At 45.5% G+C, this 21,942-nt stretch overlaps 1 protein-coding gene across 2 annotated transcripts in view; it reads right to left on the bottom strand.

Moving 5' to 3' along the window:
* Positions 1-21,942, bottom strand: part of WWP2 (WW domain containing E3 ubiquitin protein ligase 2) — a 180,571-nt gene that overhangs the window by 79,104 nt on the left and 79,525 nt on the right. For both annotated transcript variants that reach the window (XM_039477061.2, XM_074405585.1), the window contains exons 5-6: positions 19,007-19,144; positions 17,112-17,208 (exon numbers count right to left, since the gene is read on the bottom strand). In XM_039477061.2, coding sequence (XP_039332995.1) covers positions 17,112-17,208; positions 19,007-19,144 — 235 coding nt within the window. The remainder of the gene's footprint in view (positions 1-17,111; positions 17,209-19,006; positions 19,145-21,942) is intronic.

Below are 21,942 nucleotides of genomic sequence, written 5' to 3'. Positions count from 1 at the left end.
CAAGAATGTACAGTGAATGGTGACTCGTCTAATCTACTGCCAGGCTGTATGTTGGGCTTAGTGGAAAACAGTGTTCAAACACCCTCCCAAACTTGAAAGAGAGCTAGAGAGTTCAGAGGAGAAGCGTTCAACTGCTCAACACGGCCATCAACAGCTAGAGGTACCTTGAACAGAGACAGCAGCCTGTGCTTTGTCCTGTGACCCGAGATCCCCAATCCTGAATTATGAGGGTATAGGACATGGTCGCCACTCAGGAGATGAGATCCTAGGCCATCAACCTTCACTGCCCACAGGAGGAATCTCCATGTGGCTGGCCCGAAGGGAATGCAGAGCACAGCCTGTACAGGTGTACCAGAAAAACCTCTTCACCTTCTTGCCACTGGCATCATTCCCTGTTTGAATCTGGCCCACTCACTGCCTCCTTTTACTCTAGCTCCAGACCAGAAAGGACTACACAGAACTTTGAATGAATGGGAGACTACAGTATATTAGAGTGTTCTTCCTTTTTTTTTTTTTTTTTTTTTTTTTTTTGTAAATAGAGATCAAGTCTTGCTATGTTGCCCCAGCTGGTCTCGAACTCCTGGCCTCAAGCAATCCTCCAGCCTCAGCCTCCCAAAGTATAGGGATTAGAGGTGTGAGCCACCTTGCCCAGCCAGAGCATTATTTCTAAATGTTCTGACAAGTCACAAGGCAGGAACTCAGCAGGAGAAAGGTAGGCTCCAAAAAGAATATGTTCAATGAACATTCCTCAAAATACTTCTCTAGACCCCTACCAAGGGACATCAGACTCTTCCTGGACTTTCCACCCAGGTGGCCAAATTCCTAGGCCAAATCTCAGTTTAAATGCCCCTCATCTCCCAGGCTACCGTGAATTTCCCTTCATTCACTCATAACATCCTAATCATTCCCTTTATGGCACTGCTATACGTCATTACATATTCATGAGAGCAGCGACCATGTCTTGTTTTGTGAACATTTGGAGACTCAGCACCTAGTGTGTGCCTGGCCCATAATAGGCACTCAGGAAATATTTGTTGAATGAAGGAAAGATACAAGCTGTCAGGTTCAAAATCACTCTTGGGCCTGTAATCTCCAATACTTTGCAAATTCCTTCCAATCCAGTCACTCATCACTTCCCCGACCCCTTTAAAGAATGGAATCATGGCCGGGCGCATTGGCTCAAGCCTGTAATCCCAGCACTTTGAGAGGCCGAGGCGGGTGGATCACGAGGTCAAGAAATCGAGACCATCCTGGTCAATATGGTGAAACCCCGTCTCTACTAAAAATACAAAAAATTAGCTGGGCATGGTGGTATGTGCCTGTAATCCAAGCTACTCAGGAGGCTGAGGCAGGAGAGAATTGCCTGAACCCAGGAGGCGGAGGTTGCAGTGAGCCGAGATCATGCCATTGCACTCTATCCTGGGTAACGAGAGCAAACTCCAAAAAAAAAAAAAAAAAAAAAGAATGGAATCATACCACTACATCTGGCTAATTTTTTTATTTTTATTTTATTTTTTATAGAGATAGGGGTCTCGAACTCCTGGGCTCAAGTGATCCTCCTGCCTCAGCCTCTCAAAGTGCTGGGATTACAGGTGTGAGCCACTGCACCCGGCCAATTAGAGAGAGTCTACTGTGGGGAGAATTTCTAAAATGACCTCCCTCCCACTCTAACTCCAACTGTAATGCCTAAAACCTGTGAATATGACAAGGCACCACACCCTTGAGTATGTCATCATGTACCACAGCTGACCTTAAGAAAGGGGATCATCCAGGTGAGGTCACCCAGTCTAATTAGCTTCACATCACCTCCTGGGAGCAGAGGAGCCTTCTCCAGCAGATGGCAGGAATGAAAATGGGAAAATTCAAATCACAGGGAGATCTGACACTCCCTTCCTGGCTTGAAGGTGGAGAGGGCCCCATGAGAAGGAATGCAGAGTAGGTGGGGGAAGCTTAAGAAGTTAAGAGAAGGCCGGGCGCAGTGGCTCAAGCCTGTAATCCCAGCACTTTGGGAGGCCGAGGTGGGTTGATCACGAGGTCAAGAGATTGAGACCATCCTGGTCAACATGGTGAAACTGCGTCTTTACTAAAAATACAAAAAATTAGCTGGGCATGGTGGCGTGTGCCTGTAATCCCAGCTACTCAGGAGACTGAGGCAGGAGAATTGCCTGAACCCAGGAGGCGGAGACTGCGGTGAGCTGAGATCGCGCCATTGCACTCCAGCCTGGGTAACAAGAGCGAAACTCCGTCTCAAAAAAAAAAAAAAAAAAAAAAAAAAAAGAAGTTAAGAGAGACCCCCGCTGACGGTCAGCAAGGAATGGGTACCTCAGTCCTACAACTGCAAGTAACTAAATTCAGCTAAGGACCTGAATGACTTTTTTTTTTTTTTTTTTTTTTTTTTGGAGACAGGGTCTCCCTCTGTTGCCCAGGCTGGAGAGCAGTGGTACAATCACAGCTCACTACATCCTTGACCTCCCTGGGCTCAAGCGACACTCTCGCCTCAGCCTCCTGAGTAGCTGGGATGACAGGTGTATGCTGCCATGCCCAGCTAATTTTTGTATTTTTTGTTAAGACAGGGTTTGGCTATGTTGCTCAGGCTGGTCTCAAACTCCTGGACTCAAGCCATCTGCCCACCTCTCAGCCTTCCAAAGTGCTGGGATTACAGGCATGAGCCACTGTGCCCGGCCCTGAATGACCTTTGAAGCGAATTCTTCCCTAGCATATGCAGATAAGAAGGCTGCTCTGCCAGAGCCTTGATTCTGGCCTTGTGAGACCCTGAAGGGAAAAGCCAGCCATGTGATCCTGGACTTACGACATACAGAACTGTGATCTAATAAATGGTGTTGTTTTAAGCCCTAAATTTGTGGTGATTTGTTACACAGTAATAGAAAATGAATGCTGATAAATGACAATCCAGTTTCCATAGTAGAAGATGGAACTCTCAAATACATGTATGGCTAGGGAAGGGCCTTGACCCAGTTCTTGCTGGTCTAATTCACAGGCTTCATACAGTTACGGCATCACTCTGTGGGATCCAGTGACCACCTCAAAGGGGCAGCATTCCAGTGATCCTAATGTCCTTAGGGAGACACACATTCCTAGGATTCAACAATGACTTGGGAATTTGAACACCTGGATATAAATGAGGTATTACGTATTCTTAGAGGGTAAGTAACGTTCTTTTCTGGCAGAGTTGACGTACACAGACTTTACATGTTCTTTTCCCAGACAAGACTTATTTATGCGTCAATTCTTCTCTCATTCGAATATTAACCTTAAAAGCTGCAAGGATTTGAAAAAAACAATTCAACACAGAAATATCAATCATGAAGAAAAAAATAGATGAAGCTACAGAGACTGTGCAGGCAGTGGGACCCAAGCACACTCTTGGTGGTTCACCTTACAAGCACAAGGCGGTTCTGATAAAGAGCGCTCCCTCTTCCCTGCAGTCCTGAAATCATCACATCTCAGGAATCGGGGCACCAGGGAACGTAAACCAGCAGCATAACCTACTCAGAAGTTTTGGCGACTGAAGATCAGGAACACGAGACTCCTTCAGCAAATATTTACTGAGCAGCTACTACGTGCAGCAAGGCACTATTCTAGGTCCTGCTGGGGACACAAAGATGAATGAGGCACACAGAGCCATGGCGTGGTGTTTGGGTGAAAGCTTCAGCACCACTCCCCTCAACCCCCCTCCTTCTCAAAAAACAACAAATCAGGTGGAAGAAATAACTCCTCAGGAGTCTCCAGTTCATCATTCTTTTTCTAAGTGTAAAGAAAAAATGTATTACTTGATTTGAAATAAAACTTTTTATTTATTTTTATTTTTATTTTTTTGAGAAGGAGTTTCGCTCTTGTTACCCAGGCTGGAGTGCAATGGCACCATCTCGGCTCACCGCAACCTCCGCCTCCTGGGTTCAGGCAATTCTCCTGCCTCAGCCTCCTGAGTAGCTGGGATTACAGGCACGCGCCACCATGCCCAGCTAATTTTTTGTATTTTTAGTAGAGACGGGGTTTCACCATGTTGACCAGGATGGTCTCGATCTCTTGACCTCGTGATCCACCCGCCTCGGCCTCCCAAAGTGCTGGGATTACAGGCTTGAGCCACCGCGCCCGGCCAAAACTTTTTTTTTTAACTGGTTCTAAAGGTAAAATTTCAAAGAAAAGGAACAAAACCACTGGGCTCTAATCCTCCATTCTCCACTACAAAATAACGAGTATCTGCACCACATCCTACTCTCGGTTTTCACTAATTTCATTAAAATTTATTTGTGTCATTTTGTCATTAAAGAGCTGTACTGTTAGGCTGGGTGCAGTAGTTTATGCCTGTAATCCCAACACTTTGGGAGGCTAAGGAAAGAAGATTCCAGACCAGCCTGGGCAACACAGGAAGACCCTGTCACTAAAAAAAAAAAAATTTAAATTTAGCCAGGCATGGTGGCAAACACCTGTAGTCCCAGCTACCTGGGAGGCTGAGGTGGGAAGATCACTTGGGCCTGGGAAGTCGAGGCTGTAGTGAGCTGTGGTTGTGCCACTGCACTCCAGCCTGGGTGACAGAGCAAAATCCTGTCTTAAAAAAAAAAAAGTTGACCTTTCAGGGCCATTTGAAAACACACAAAGTAGACCCAACATATAGACATGCTATATAAAAAACTCAGCATAAGGCCAAACAGAATATCTGCAGACTGGTAGCCAGTAAATGAGCTCTTGTTCCCTTCACACCACTGTATGCAGAATTTCACACTCCGTTATCAAATAATCAGAGAGCCAAAAATACCTTCAACCCATAAACACTTTCCTTGAAAAGGCAGACCAAACAGTCTTAAAGTGGAAAGTAAGGCTGGACACAGTGGCTCATGCCTGCCAGCACTTTGGGAGGCTGAGGCAGGTGGACCATGAGGTTAGGAGATCAAGACTGTCCTGGCTAACATGGTGAAACCCTGTCTCCACTAAAAATACAAAAAATTAGCTGGGTATGGTGGCACACACCTGTAGTCCCAGCTAATTGGGAGGCTGGGGCAAGAGAATCGCTTGAACCCAGGAAGCAGAGGTTGCAGTGAGCCGAGATCGCACCACTGCCCTCCAGTCTGGTTGACAGAGCAAGGCTCTGTCTCAAAAACTAAAAATACATTTTTTTTTTGCATGAATCAAACTCTCTTTTTAGTAATAAAAATCAATAAAACCAAGGGAAAAAAGGAACACTCTGGGATTCTGCATTATTATAGAAACCAAGGCATGAAATATTTCTAGAGAGGACCAGTCCATGATGCTAAACTGGCAGACAGGTCAGGTGGGGCTTTGGCGGCTGTAACTGCAGCAGAATGATAGAGGCAGATGACAGATTGAAGTGAACTAAAAAGATACTTAAGAAATAAGGATGGGAGACCTCAACGATACTGAGACAAATACATCCACTGTATTTTCAACAAGTTAAGGTTGCAGAATAACTTCATGAAATCCAGTACATGTGAAGCAGAATATAAATTCTAGATTTTAGTTCTGTTACTATATTTATCTAAAACACAATGAAAAGCCAGCTGGGCTCAGCAGCTCATGCCTACAATCCCAGCACTTTAGAAGGCTGAGGCTGGTGGATTGCTTGAGTCCAGGGTTCAAGACCAGCCTGGGCAACATGGGCAGATTTCATGTCTACAAAAAATTATAAAACTCAGCTTGTAGTGGTGGTGCACACCTGTAGTCCCAGCTATTTGGGAGACTGAGGCAGGAGAATCACTTGAGCCTGGGAAGTTGAGGCTGCAGTGAGCCGTGACTGTACTACTGCACTTCAGCCTGAGTGACAGAACAAGACCCTGTCTCAAAATTTAAAAAAAGAAAAAAAGAGGTCAGGCATCATGGCCCACACTTTGGGAGGCTGAGACAGGCGGATCATGAGGTCAGGAGTTCAAGACCAGTGTGGCCAATATGGTGAAACCCCGTCTCTACTCAAAACATAAAAATTAGCTGGGCGTGGTGGCAGGCACCTGTAGTCCCATCTACTCAGGAGGATGAGGCAGAAGAATCACTTGAACCTGGGAGGCAGAGGTTGCAGTGAGCTGATATCATGCCACTGAACTCCAGCCTGCGTGAGCAAGACTCTGTCTCAAGAAAAAAAAAAAAAAAAAGAAAAAAGAGGCCAGGCGTGGTGGCAGGTGCCTGTAGTCACAGCTACTCAGGAGACTGGGGCACGAGAATTGCTTGAACCCAGAAGGCAGAGGTTGCACTGAGCTGAGATCCCGCCAATGCACTCCAGCGTGGGTGACAGAGCAAGCTTCCATCTCAAAAATGAATAAATTAAAAAAAAAAGAAAAGCCTACATACAGAATCGATTCAACGTTTGAAAGGAATCATTCTTAGGCTATTAAAATGCCATCGGAAAGACAGTCACTACACCAAACCCCAAATCACCATCTCCACAGACCTTGGCACTTTAAAAGGAGCCACCCAGCTCCAAGAGAATCCTGCAGAAAAAGTCTAACATCGTCTCACCAAACCACAGCCACAAACACCATGGCTGAAGCACTCCTCTTTTCTTGCCATCCACATCTGCCCAAAGCATTTGCAGCCAGTTCTGTTCTGGTCTTCCATCAGCACGTGGCCAAGCTGCCAAGCTCTCATGACTAGAAAGTCATTTCTCCAAGACCTATACTCTTTTTATTGGCTTCTCTCTACACTTTTCCCCTTTCAGTTACAATTTTCTAGGACTGAGAAGTCATAGAATCCAGATACAGATCTGGTTAAAGTAGAACTAGCACTCATGTGCCCTGAATGTGGTGACCCTTATTGTGGCCCTGTGGTTCACTGTCAGGAATACGATGTTTTGTTCTGTGTTTCTTAATTTTGGGTTCTCGTTCCTCCTCCTGTGGGTTCACTTTCAGAGAAATAACTCTGCCCGGAGCCATCCAGTAACAATGCTCCATAAAGACTGCTGAACACCAAAGCCAACCATCATGGGGATGTGGTTTTCTGTTGTTGTTCTGGAGAGGGAGTCTTGCTCCGTCACCCAGGCTGGAGTGCAGTGGCACAATCTCAGTTCAATGTAACCTCTGCCTCACGGATTCGAGCGATTCTCCTGCTTCAGCCTCCTATGTAGCTGGGATTACAGGTGCGCACCATCATACCAGGCTAATATTCTCTATATTTAGTAAGGCGGGGTTTCACCATGTTGGCCAGGCTTGTCTCAAACTTCTGACCTCATGATCCACCCGCCTCGGCCTCCCAAAGTGTTGGGATTACAGGCGTGAGCCACCGCGCCTGACCAGGTATGTGGTTTTAAAGTGACATCTTAATGAGCTCCCCACCTCTTGTGTTTCTTGTCTCCATGAATGACACCACAGTAGAGGAATTTGGGATCCCTTCACCCCCACCCTTCACCTTGTCTCATTAGTCAGCCATGCAGTCCTGCTTAATTACACCTCCTAGGTATTTCTAGGTATTTATCTTGTCTCCTCTCTATTCACTATGGTCATAGACTAGTCATCAATCGCAGCCTCAGCAGTTCCTGCAAGAGTCCTCTTCATCAGTCCCTGAGTCTGGCCTCAGCCCCACTGTGTGAGACATTTCTACCCTCTTCTATTCCATATGCCCACCCTGACTCATTGCAGGGACTAGAAGACTTCCAGACTCCCTTGCAGATACACTCTGGGTGTGATTTACATTGCATCAATGAGAAGTTCTTGCAAGAAATTTGGAAAGCAGAAGGAAGGCAGAAGCCATTTGTCCTATGGCGGTGGTGACTGGCGGGGCTCCAGCAGACTCCACGCCTCACTGCTTGGATACCCGCTTCAAGCACATAAAGCAGTCAAAAGGGCGCAGTCGTTTCTTGGCAGCTGCAACCCTGTGAGCCTGAAACCAAAGACTTTAGGGAGACCCCTCACTGCTGCTGCATTAGCCCTTCCAGTGACTTTTATAAACATCTAATTCCCCATATTAAATCCTTTTTCTGCTCAAAATACCTAGAGTGGTTTCTGTTTCCTGCAATGAATCCCAATTGATAATAGCTTCAAATTCATCCATGAGACTACTTTCCTGAGTAATTTACCACAGAAATAGCATTACCATACCCTTGCTCAAAATCCACTGGTTCCCTGTCTCCGAAGAATAAAATCTACAGTCCTCAGTAAAACACAAAAGGACCTTTGTGAACTGCTCTTACCTTCAAACCATCTCCTACAGCAGGGACTGGCAAACTTTCTGCAAAGAACCAAAGAGCGAATGTTTTAGGTTTTGCTGACCATATGATCTAACTATTTAACATGCCACTGTAGCATGAAAGTAGCCACAGACAACATAAAAATAAATGAGTATGACCGTATACTCATTTCCAAAAACAGGTGGTGAAGAAAATGAGAAGACACGCCACAGACTGGGAGAATATATTAGCAAAACATATATCTGATAAAGAACTGCTTACCAAAATATTTTTTAAAAAATGCTTAAAATTCAACAATAAGAAAATGAACAACCAGATTTTAAAAATGGGCAAAGGGACCAGGCGTGGTGGCTCATGCCTGTAATCCTAGCACTTTGGGAGGCCAAGGCAGGCAGATTGCCTGAGCTCAGGAGTTCAAGACCAGCCTGGCCAACATGGCAAAAACCCATCTCTACTAAAAATACAAAAAATTAGCTGGGCGTGCTGGCGCATGCTTCTAATCCCAGCTACTCAGGAGGCTGAGGCATGAGACTCACTTGAACCTGGGAGGCAGAGGTTGCAGTGAGCTGAGATTGCACTGCACTCCAGCCAGTGGAATGACAGAGCAAGACTCTGTCCAAAAAAAAAAAAAAAAAATTAAAGAGTGAACCCTAACATAAACTATGGACTGTGAGTGACAATGATGTGTCAATGTAGGCTCATCATTCTAACAAATGTACCACTCCGGTGGGGGTTGCTGATAGTGGGGAAGGAGGTATGTATGTCTGGGGGAATGTAAAAGTACTCTTAAAAGAATCATGGCAGATTTCACTCAGCAAAAACAAACAAGAACGACAAAAAAACAGGTAGCAGGCTGGACCTGGCCTGAAACCAAGTTTGCTAAGCTATCATGCCTGTTATCTTACATGTCAACATTATTAAATGACTTTTATTTCTGCAAATATGTCCAATTCTCTTACTCCCCGCTGCCTTCGCTCATGCTGTACCCTCTGGCCTGCAGTGACACCCCTGATCCCCACTTCATTGGTCAGGCAAACTCCTTCAATATGCAGCTCAAATGTGGCAGGTCTTCCCCAAATCTCCCAGGCGATCTCGGTAGCATCTCACTACATCCCTCTTGCATGTGTACACACCATCACTGCAGATCCATCACACTAGACTCTAAGTGTGATCAATGCATTTATCTCCCACTACAGAAACTCCCTGACACAAGGGACCCTGACTTTTCATCTTTTAATCACCACAACCTAGCTCAGAGCTTGGCATTCATGTATATCACGTGAATATTGCTTTCGACAGCAGATATTTGCCTTCCTTCCTCCTAGTTTATAACCAGCTTTCTGGCACACGCCACATCTGGATTATAAACATCTCTCTAGGCTGATACATGCCAAATAAACACCTATGCAATACATAAATGTGTAATACTCCACAGCTGCGGTTTTAAAGATCTCTCTAGGCTCATAAACGCCAAATAAATACCTATGCAACAAATAAATGTATAATAATGTACTGTGTATCATTTTAGTTGATGCAAAATTAATAAACCAATGTATAAATGAGTATGCAATTAATCTCTGTCATTTTTTTTTTAAGAGATGAGGTCTCCCTATGTTGCCCAGGCTGGTGCAGCAGCGTGATCATAACTCATTTCAGCCTCAAACTCCTGGCCTCAAGTGATCCTCCTGCCTCAGTCTCCCAAATAGCTGGGACTACAGGCATACAGCCACTATGCCCAGGCATGATTACTTTTCAATGTCTGGCTTAGAGAATGTACTGGGACCCCTGACCACTGTCTCAATCCTATTCCGTATTTACCAACTGCTCCGAAGGAAAGCCCTGCCTACAAGCAGAGAGTTGGAGCAGGAACTATGTCTTAATTATCACTGAATAAATAAATAAATACATTACACTTATTCCACTGTCTTCCCCAGCAACAGAAATGAGGCTATAGCCAGATTTTAAGCATAAGCTATTGGGTGACACGACTTTCCTGCTGACATGGCAGTATCTCTAAATAACTGCAGTTCCCAATCAAGCAGCCTTTAGTCACCTCAGTGGAAGGAGGGGTGGCAACTGCCAGCTGACAATGTCTGTGAGAATGGCCTAGTGCCCAAGGCTCGGCTCCTGTCCACCCTCCCTCCCACCTCCTCCCTGCTAGCTCTGCTTCCCAGTTCTCCCCCGGCCCTCCCAGGACTTCCTGAAGTGTTCGCAGTGGACTCACACCCGCCTAGGTTTATTTTTCTTTCCTTTCTGGGATAGGCTGTCTGCAGACACAGCTGATGATCTATTTAGAGCTCACCAGAGACGGTTGGGCTTTATAAATCTCTGAGATTACAGATCTTTTAAATCTTCAGAGGCCATTAATGCCGAGGCAAGGCAGCCAATAAATCTGGTATGTTTTCGTCAAAGCAGGACAAAAAAGAAGAGTAAAGGAGGGAGAAAGAAAACGATCATAAGAGGCTCTGAAACTTTTCCATGTAAAAGAATCACTGGGAAAGCCATGGTAAAATGCAGACTGTGACCAATGTTGGCCACTACTGACAGCTGATGAGGCCCACAGGCAAATTCAAGGCCCCCAGCAGTACACACACACACACATACACACTCTCATGCACGTTCACATGCATTCATAAACAAAATAACTTACATACATAGGCACATAAGGAAGGAAAATAAATTGCTGAAGCCTCTATATATAGCTGCTTACCCTCTTCCCCCCCGAAACAGCATCTAGCTCTGTTGCCCAGGCTAGATTGCAGGGGCTCCACTCCGTCTTGGCTCACTATAGCCTCAAACTCCTGGGTTCATGCAATCCTCCCAACGTGCTGGGATTATGGGCATGAGCCACTGTACCTAACTATAGACAGCTTCTTCTTCTTCTTTTTTTTTTTTTTTTTTTGAGACAGAGTTTGGCTCTTATTGCCTAGGCTGGAATGCAATGGTGCAACCTCAGCTCCCGGGTTCAAGCAATTCTCCTGCCTCAGCCTCCCAAGTAGCTGAGACTACAGGCATCTGCTACCATGCCTGGATAATTCTGTATTTTTAGTAGAGGCAGGGTTTCATCATGTTGGTCAGGCTGGTCTCAAACTTGCGACCTCAGGTGATCCACCCGCCTTGGCCTCCCAAAGTGCTGAGATTACAGGCATGAGCTACCGAACCCTGTTAACTAAGATCCCTCACATGAATCCCTTACATGAATTCTGGTGTTTTTGTTGTTCTGTTTCCCCATACGACTATGGAAATTTTACTGAGATTCTAGACAGAGGAGCCAGCTATTCAAGCCAGAGGAAGTCGTAAGGTGCTAGGAGGAACAACTCCACTCACAGACAGTCTGGGCTTCATTTTACCTCAACTCCCTGCTATAGTTTGTCCTAGCAAAATTCATGTTGAAATCTGATTCCCAGTATGGCAGTGTTGGGAGGTAAAACCTAGTGGGAGGTATCTGGGTCATGAGGGGGTGGATTCCCTCATGAATGAATTAATGCCCTCCCATGGGGGTGAGTTCTCACTCTGTTGGGAACCCATGAGAATGGGTTATTAAAAAGAGTCTGGCAGTGGGGCGTAGTAGCACACACCTGTAGTCCCAGCTACTTGGGATGCTAAGGCAAGAGGATCACTGGAGCCCAGGATTTCGAGGCTGCAGTGAGCTATAGGTGTACCACTGCACTCTATCCTGGGTGACAGAGCAAGATTCTAAATATATATTTCATTTGAAGAAGAACTCATATGAACACTTGGGACCCACCACCCAGGCAAAGAAATAGCATGACCAGTACTTCAGAAACTTTCTTTGTACTCTTTCCTCATTATACCTGTTTCCTTCCTCCCAAAGATAACCATCCTCCGAAATACAGAGAGATACAGAGTTAATTATTCCCGTTCTTTCTTTCTTTTTTTTTTTTTTTTTTTTGAGACAGAGTCTCATTCTGTCCCCAGGCGCCAGGATGGAGTGCAGTGGCACGATCTCGGCTCACTGCAACCTCTGCCTTCCGGGTTCAAGCAATGCTCCTGCGTCTGCCTCCCAAGTAGCTGGGACTACAGGCATGCGCCACCACGCCCAGCTAATTTTGTATTTTTTAGTAGAGATGGGGTTTCACCATGTTGGCCAGGATGGTCTTGATCTCTTGACCTCGTGATCCACCTGCTTCAGCCTCCCAAAGTGCTGGGATTACAGGCGTGAGCCACTGAGCCTGGCCTGTGTTTTTTTTTTTTTTTTTTTTTTTTTTTGAGACAGAGTCTCACTCCACCACCCAGGTTGGAGTACAGTAGCACAATCTCGGCTCACTGCAACCTCCACCTCCCAGGTTCAAGCAATTGTCCCTGCCTCAGCCTCCCAAATAGCTGGAATTACAGATGTACACCACCATGCTCAGATAATTTTTATATTTTTAGCAGAGATGAAATTTCACCATGTTGGCCAGGCTGGTTTTGAACTCCTGACCTCAAGTGATCCACCCGCCTTGGCCTCCCAAAATGCTGGGATTACAGGCACGAGCCACCACACCCAGCCCCATCCATTTTTTATAGTTTTACCACCTCTGATGGTATCCATACAACACGTATTGTTTGGCTTTGCATTTCTCAACTCTCTACATATGGCGTCATACTATGTACTGTTTTCTATGACTGCTTCTCTTGTTGAACATTATGTTTCTAAGATTCCACCATATGGATATAACCATCTTTCACCCATTTTTACTATGAAGCAGTATTCCATTACAGGAGTATATGACAATTTATAACGTAAACTCTTTCCATAATCAGACCTCTGATCTCATATTAACACAGTCGTGGGCAAACAAATTAATGCCACACAAATTGTTGGTGGCAGTCCCATGCTGGCTTCCACGTGACAGACCAGATGATTTTTTTTTTTTTTTTTTTTTGAGACAGAGTCTCACGTTGTCACCCAGAATAGCGCAATGGCGCAATCTCGGCTTACTGCAACCTCTGCCTCCCAGTTTAAAGCGATTTTCCTGCCTCAGCCTCCCGAGTAGCTGGGATTACAGGCACAAGTCACCACACCCAGCTAACTTATGTATTTTTAGTAGAGACGGGTTTCACTATGTTGGCCAGTCTGGTCTCGAACTCCTTACCACAAGTGATCTGCTGGCCTTGGCCTCCCAAAGTGCTGGGATTACAGACATAAGCCACCATGCCCAGGCTTCATCTGATTATTCCTGAAGAGGAGGCAAGATCCCACTAAGAAATGGCGCTTTCGGCCGGGCTTGGTGGCTCAAGCCTGTAATCCCAGCACTTTGGGAGGCTGAGGCAGGTGGATCATGAGGTCAAGAGATCGAGACCATCCTGGTCAACATGGTGAAACCCCGTCTCTACTAAAAATACAAAAAAATTAGGTGGGCCTGGTGGTGCGTGCCTGTAATCCCAGCTACTCAGGAGGCTGAGGCAGGAGAATTGCCTGAACCCAGGAGGCGGAGGTTGCGGTGAGCCGAGATCGCGCCATTGCACTTCAGCCTGGGTAACAAGAGCGATACTCCGTCTCAAAAAAAAGAAAAGAAATGGCGCTTTAAGACCTTGCTTAGCAAGCAAATGTTACTCTGTGGGATGAGCTTGGAGGAATGAACCCCTCAGATAAAACCCTTTCACAGTTCCAGTTATACAGCTTTACCAAGCAGGGGAAAGAAGGAGAGGAAAGGGTTGCTTTGACATCACAGTCTTCACCTTCATGGGCACATCAGAGCACCTTTGTTTGATCACAGTGAATAGCACCCAATTCCAAGGAAAACCTACCCTTCAGACAGCAAAAGCTAAATATTTAGTCTGGGAGGCAGCAGGCAGAAGCCCATCATTCTCTCTGCCCCCGGAAAGCAAGGACAGCAAAGGAGTGCCCTTGATCCCAAAGGTCTGATTCATCACCCCCCAACTACAGTCCTCAATGCAAATGCACCAGTAACGCCTCACTTCCCAGGCTTAGGCGGGAAGGGGATTAGGCGTGCACAAACAACAGTCTCCAGACACAAAGAAAAGCCGCTGCTGCTTCCACGGAGCACTCCCGTTGTATAAGGCCCTCTGATGGACATGCCTCATCTCAGTTCATTCCTACAATAACCCCGTGAGGCAGGTAATATCCCCACTTTATACCTCAAAGTATAAAAGAACTGGGGACCTGAAAGATTTTGTGACTTATCCAAAGTCACAAGTAAGTGACAGGCCAGGATTCGATCTGCATCTCCTGATTCCAAAGCCCTACACCCATATCCAGTAGGCTACCCAGCCACTACCTACAGTCGAAACCACGTGTGCACAGTGACCTTCATACCTGCAACAGGAAATCGGAAAGGGGGCTTTTAAAGAGGCAAAGGGGCTCGGAAAGAGGCAAAGATAGAGCCTTTGGGTAATATTTGCAAAAGTGTTTCCTTCTGAATGGCAACAGGTTTTATGTGAGTGCAAAATGAATACGTCGATACAGCTTACACTATTTGGAAGGTACCTTGCCCAACAGTAACTAACTAGCACTGAATGTCTGCCACGTGTGATGAGCCAAAATACATCTGATTTCCTGTTGCAGTATGGCTGCTGTTTTAACAGCCAACAATTATCAACAAACAAGTGTTAACAGGATCTTTGAATTTCAAGGTCGATCAACTATAGAAATTCAGAGACTAGTAAATAGGTCAAGAAATTAGGTCCAAACTCGTTAAGAGCTGAATTGGACTTTAAGCCCTAAATTAAGTGGCATAGGTGTGTTTGAGGCAAACTTTCTTTTAGAATAAGATGCAGTTACTTGAACCAAAGCTGCTAGTGAGAGTGAGAAGGCATTACTCGCTAAAGAGTGAAATACTCAAGTATTCCTAGCCTGAGCTGTTCTAGCTTAACTAATTGTTTCCTCCAATTCCAAATGCCCATCGGGGCTTTGTTGACACAAGATTTGCCAATTACACTGTCATTCGTCACCCTGTGAGACCCGACTATTTACCCAGTCTTGTAAGCCACCTACCAAGTCACGGAAAACGTGACTGGTCTTCGGGAGTGAAGCAACACTTTTACGGTGACTTGGAGAAAAGAGAATGGAGAAATAGCATCTACAGAAAAAGGATCCAAACGTCCATCTTCTCTTGCTCCCCCACTTGCCATTCACCGCAGCCTCATAAGCCCACAAAACAACCAAATCTGGAGAAGCTGACAGTTGTCCTCAGAGGGAGCTTTCAAGATGTTGCGGGTTTTGGCTAGAATCATATTCCGTTTTTCAAAGCACTGTTCCCTCTCCCCGGGATCTGCTTGGGAAGGTTTTTTTTTTTTTTAATTTTTTTACAGGCATAGTCTCCCTCTGTTACCCAGGCTGGAGTGCAGTGGCTTGTTGATAGCTCACTGCACCCTCAAACTCCTGGGCTCAAGAAATCCTCCCACCTTAGCCTCCCAAGTAGCTGGGACTACAGGCACACACTATCATGCCTGGCTAATTTTTCTGTTTTTTATACAGACAGAGTCTCCCTGTGTTGCCCAGGCTGGTCTTGCGCTCCTGGGCTTGAGCGATCCTCCCACCTTCATCTCCCAAGAGAGCTGGAATTACCGGCATGAGCCACTGTGACTGGCCTTGTTTGTGAAGATTTTTACTGCCAGTTATCCCTCTACTCTCTGCAGATAATAAAGATTTACAGACTACATTCATAGTTTGTACATTTATTTTCCTTAAAATGCCCTTTAAATATATGGGGATTTTGCACATTACAATAAACAATAAACAAAGGTGCCAACCCTCTCGCTCATCTCTCTAATATACTTAGAACTATTTTCCTGCCTAGACATTGGGTTGCCATGGAAATGAGTTTGCACTACTAACACAGGTACAAAATGGGAATTTCAGTAAATAACATTATGTCATTCATAACACGTAGAACAAGTATAATATTTAGACTCTAAGTGTAGGAGGTCTTAACCAACACTCAGAGGGAACCATGGGCCACCCCCGAAAGCAGAATGCACAGCCAGAAAATTTCACAAAGAACCACTGCTCTAAGCATTTCTATGTGTGTCCTGGAAGAATAACTGTGGCTGCAGCCCCAGACATACAAAAAAGCTGTCAAGTTTCCTGTTCGACAGTTCCTTTGATCAATTACCTACTTAGCCAGTCTGAATCTTCATCAAGGAACCTCTGACCCTTCTAAGAATCTTGAATTCTTTTACAGCCATAAAAAGGAACACAAAGTAAGCCAGGTACAGTGGCTTAAGCCTGTAATCCCAGTTCTTTGGGAGGCAAAGACAGGAGAATTGGTTGAGACCAGCCTGGGTAACATGGTAAAACCCTATCTCTAAGAAAATAAAAAAAATTAGCCAGGGGTGGTGGTTCTCAACCATGCCTGCGGACCCAGCTACTCAGGATGCTGAGGTGGGTGGACTGCTTGAGCCCAGGAGGTCAAGGCTGCAGTGAGCCCTGATGGTGCCAGAGCACTCCAGCCTGGGCAATAGAGCGAGACCCCATATCAAAAAACAAAACAAAACAAATGAATGAAATCATGTCCTTTGCAGTGACATGAGTATAGCCAGAAGCTGGAGGCCATTATCCTAAGCAAATTAAGACAGAAACAGAAAACCAAATACTGCATGTTCCCATTTATAAGTGGGAGCTAAACACTGAGCATATATGAACGCAGAGATGGAAATAATAAACACTGGGGACTCCAAACACAAGGAGGGAGAGGGGCAAGAACTGAAAAGCTACCAATCGGATACTATGTTCACAATGTGGGCAATGGGATACCCATGTAACAAATCTACACATGCGCTCCCAAATCTAAAATAAAAATTTTAAATTTAAATTCCATTTTCAAAAAATAAAAGGATCCTGAACTCTGGACTTCTCTCTTAGCCTCCTTAACTACTGAGTCAGTTACAAGATCTCTGGAAATTTCCAACAGTTTCTACCATAAAATGGTCCCCACCACTTCCCAGATGCTCTAAGCATCTTCCCAGCTCCTTCTTATTGCCAAAGGGGTCTTACCGGGATCTTCCACCAAAGCAGTTTGTGCTGGGGGGCTGGTGCCGGTTCTCTGGAGCTGCTACTGTTCCACTGGAGTCTCTCGAAGGTGGCTGTGATCCTAGAAGGGAATCAGTCACAAGAAAAGACAGCAGCATTAAGGAGCTCAACTCGTGTTTGAGATTTGGCGGCCCTCTGTGTGTTAGAGTCGCCCACCACCAGGGGATATGGACATCCGGCAAGCCGCGGCCACGGCAGGAGAGGAACAGGGACGATCATAGAGAATCATCCGTGCCACGGAGCAGTGGGGCTCAAACCTTGGAAGCAGCTTCTCTTCCCCAAGACATTGAAAAACATCCAAGGCACTTACGAGCACATTATCTTAGCCATTAAATGAATTTCAGCCTCAAAAATGTGAAATAGAGAACAAATGCTAACTGTGCAAAGTAGGGGCCAGGAATGGGGGGCATTTCTTCATAACACACTCATAGAGCCTTTCAAAAGCCAAATCAGGTCATCATCGTATTCTGCTAGAAACCTTTCAACAACTTTCTGTTTCTCAAGATGAGGTTCAAAATCCCTACACCAAGGGCTTCAAGGCTGCGTGATCTGAGTTGACCTGTTTCTCTGGCCTCACCTCCTCCATTCTCTCTCCTTCTTGCTCCTAATAATCCAACCTCACTGACTGCCTCTGTTCCCACCGCCGGCCAAGCCATCCCGTTACCCAACACCTCCACCTTGGCCTGTCTAAACTCCTCATCCTCCAGGTCTCCGCTTCCTCTGAGAAACTTTCCCTGACCCCCACCCCAATTTAGATGAGATACTCCCCACCCCATAAAGTACAGGAATCTCATACCACCCTGTGGTTTTCACTAATAGAAAGGAATCAATCACAAGATAAGACAGAAGCACTGAGGAGCTCAACTCCTCAATGGAGTTGAAGCAGTGGAGACATTGTCAATTTTGCCTACTACCATATGACCAGCACCTGGTCTAACACCTAGTGCATATCAGGGATACAATTATTTATATATGTGTTGAGTGCAATTACACATATATGTGTTGGATACAATTACGTATATATGTGTTAAATGAATGAATGGCACATCCTTTTCTCCAAGCACCAAAGCACCCCAAGCGCTGATCAGTCCAGTTAAGGGATTTTTTCTCCACAGTCAAGGCCCATCCAGCCACTGAGGTTCCAAACAACTGCTCTTGAATTGGAATTCAAATTGCACCCCTTTGAAGTTACAGAAATCCTGCTTGGTGCCTGGGAAGTGCCATGATTACATCACATCTAACAAAACATTTAATAAGAAAAATTATGGAGAAACCCAACCCATTTCAGACCTCAGACTTCATGAAATAATTTCCTGCTAGATCCAAAGGTGACTAATTTCAGGTTAGATCAAAAGAAACAAACAAGCAACATTAAGGACAAAGCAGGGGACACTCTCCAAACTCCCTGCTCTGTCTGTATTTTGCTAGTATATATCTGTAGAAGAACACAAAGTCTCCTTCCCAACCAATGCCTCTCATAAAAAACACCCTCAACCTCCCCAAAATGTGTAACTGTATCAGGAAGGAAAATAATAGGCCAAAGTCACATTTGATAAAGATACTTCATTTTCTAAAGTCCACATGGGATGAAAAGATGTTTTTCTCTGCTATCAAACCAAACAAGCATACATTTACAAAGACTGGACATTTACTGTGGCCCTTGATCAGAAAGCAGCCCTTGAAAATTCATGTCATGATACTGATCCAGGGTGCTAAGAAGAGTCAGGGCTAGCTACGGGCCAAGCTGAGTGGTACTTAAACCAAGATGCCTAGTAGAGAACCAAGCTCTCAGCACCTCCTGCCCCCTGTCCAGTCCCGCCCCATCCCGGCACAGCCCTGAGGAGCAGGGCGGCACTCACCATCTGTCACAGCACTGCCATTAGGCACACTTCCCAGATCAACAGTTGGCCCGTCCAGGAAAATTGTCAGCTCTCCGCCTGAGACAACGCTGCCTTTGTTCTCCGTCTGCAGGTTCAGGGTGAGCTGCGTGTTCTCCACTGTGGGGTACAAAAGGTAACATGGATGGGCTAAAGCGAATGCACCCCAAGTTAAGATTCTCTAAATTAGAAGCTCCCATTTCACCTTCATTGGCTTCCCTGGGAATGCTCTCTCCACATCTTCAAATTTTGCCCTGTGGCATGGAAAAAATAGTGGGAAGGAATATGTCTAATGAAATCACTGTTCTATCAGGCTGGAAGGGAAGCTGTACTCTTTTTCTAAACATTTCGTATCCCCAGATCAGCAACATAATTTCCACATTACTGATGTATTCCCTTGTTTATACTTGCAGGACTGTGAGAAAAGCATAGGGGTATTGATGATGTACAGACAAAGAAATTAGTTGCAAGTAGTATCCCCCTGCCCACAGAAATGAAGAGACCCTAAGGAACAGTCAACAGGAGACATCTCCAACTACATGATGGATTGCAGGGGCTTATTCTTTTCTTATTTGTGTTAAAACATGTGTTTTTTTTTTTTAAATTTTCAATCCTGAAAATCTATTGCCTTGAAATAAGGGAAAAAAATTTAAAACAATGAAACTTCAATACACACTAATCAGCTCCATCAGTGACTTAAGTAGAGAGAGGTGAGAAGAGGCCCAGAGCACCCCACCCCCAAGGATACCAGGCAGGTTCAGTACTGGGGGTGACTGTGGCAGAAAAATAGAACCAATTGACTGGAGGCAGAAGCACCAAACTCTACGCAGGCTGGAAACTGCTGCCCACACCCCACCACCCCGCTACTGAATTTGGCTGTGCTGCATAGCTTCTATCCAGTTAAGTGTTTAGTCCACACTGAATACTTCAGTTCCCTTCAGTTGAGCCCAGCCAGGAGCTGTGGCCTTCAGTTTGGGACTGTTTAATAATGACCAAGAGGGAATCAGCCTTTATGAGGATTTCTGTGAGGTCCATAGTTCTTCTACGCTGCCCCACACCTTACAGAACCAGACCAGGGAAGTGCCACATATCTGAACCTCCCTCCCCACCCAATCCAAGACTCTGTCTTATTTCTTAGCTGCTATTGCATGATTATAAGCTATTTTACCTGTTTTCTAGAACAAGGTAGAGTATGTACAAATGTCTCCATAAGCACACTAAGGTAAACTTGAGCACTTTCTAGATAGAGATAACCTTCCTTCCTCCACTCCCACAAAAAACACTGCTCCAGGCCGGGCGCGGTGGCTCAAGCCTGTAATCCCAGCACTTTGGGAGGCCGAGGCGGGTGGATCACGAGGTCGAGAGATCAAGACCATCCTGGTCAACATGGTGAAACCCCGTCTCTACTAAAAAAAAAAATACAAAACATTAGCTGGGCATGGTGGCGCGTGCCTGTAATCCCAGCTACTCAGGAGGCTGAGGCAGGAGAATTGCCTGAACCCAGGAGGCGGAGGTTGCGGTGAGCCGAGATCGCGCCATTGCACTCCAGCCTGGGTAACAAAAGCGAAACTCCGTCTCAAAAAAAAAAAAAAAAAAAAAAAAACAAAAAAAAAAAAACACTGCTCCAAATCCCCCTACAGATATAACCCTTTAAGAACTTAGCAGAAAATTCTGGATCAATTCAAGGATCTATTATAATAAATAGAAACCAGCTACCCTCTGGGTTTTCAAGCTCTCCTAAGCGCTCTCCCTTCCCTTAATTTCTTTTCCCTGCCAGGATCTCTCCAACTGTTTTTGAGAGAGTCTGCTGCTATGTTCAGCTAGTTTCACTGAGGGCCTTGGTGAGTTCTAAACGTTTCTATAAAATAACACTTGTAGTTTCCAAAGGAAATGAGTTCCTTCAAAAGCCAAGGAGTATGTGAAGGAACTGAGGACTTTCAACCACCAGCCACCTCTTGCCATCCCTGTGAGTGGCCACTTGGGATGCACCCGCTCTAGCCCCAGCTGAGCCTAACCCTGCAGCCTAGTCCACGACCTGACTGCAGCTTCGAGTGAGATCCCAGGCCAGGCTGCCCAGCTAAGCCGCCCGCAAGTCCTGACCCACTGAAACTATAGGATCGTAAATGTTGATTATTGTGGGCTTTTTTTTTTTTTCTAAGTAAAGGAGGGTCTCCCTCCTCCATTATGCCAAGATCCAGTACATAAGTCTCTGGCAGTAGGGTTACTAAGCACATGGGTTAAGAGGGGGTGTGGCTAGGCACTCTTGGTTTAACTCACAGTTCTAGTTCCTGAGACCTCTGCAGCGTGAAACATACGACCTAACCTGAGCATCGGTCTCCCTACCTACAAAACAGGAGTCACGGCGGCACCTTTTTCAGAGGACTCCTGCAAAAAAGTAAATGGCACCTACTAAGCTCCTAATCAGCTGTCATTTTTATCATCTCCCTGTTGATTTGCCTGTTTTTAGGCTGAAGAGTCCCGATTCCTAACTTCTCATTCATTGTATTTCTTCTTTGTTTTGTTTTTAACTTTTTTATAAAGATGTGGCTCACTATGTTGCCCAGGCTGGTATTGGCCAATCCTCCCACCTCAGCCTCCCAAAGTGCTGAGATTACAGGCGTGAGCCACTGAACCCTGACCCTCATTCCTTTTGTAGTCATTTTTCTCTTGATCTTTCTGAGACTTTTTTGGGTTGCAGCCACAGAATCTTCCACGGTAAGCCACAGACCCATCACACAGACAAACTGTCTTTTCAACTTGTTTCCAGGACATCTCCTGAAGGTGCCCAGCCTTCTGGCTCCAGTACACACACCACTGTTGGAAGCGTGCTGGGGGATAAGCATCCTAGAAGGGTTCCTTGATTCCTGTCCTGATACCTTAAAGGTCATCATTTCATAAATGGAGCATGGGCACGTTTT

Source organism: Saimiri boliviensis, chromosome 1, assembly GCF_048565385.1.
Source record: "Saimiri boliviensis isolate mSaiBol1 chromosome 1, mSaiBol1.pri, whole genome shotgun sequence".
Classification (NCBI taxonomy): Eukaryota; Metazoa; Chordata; class Mammalia; order Primates; family Cebidae; genus Saimiri; species Saimiri boliviensis.
Note: the sequence above shows the minus strand (reverse complement) of the source record. Positions and strands in the feature narration are given on the sequence as shown.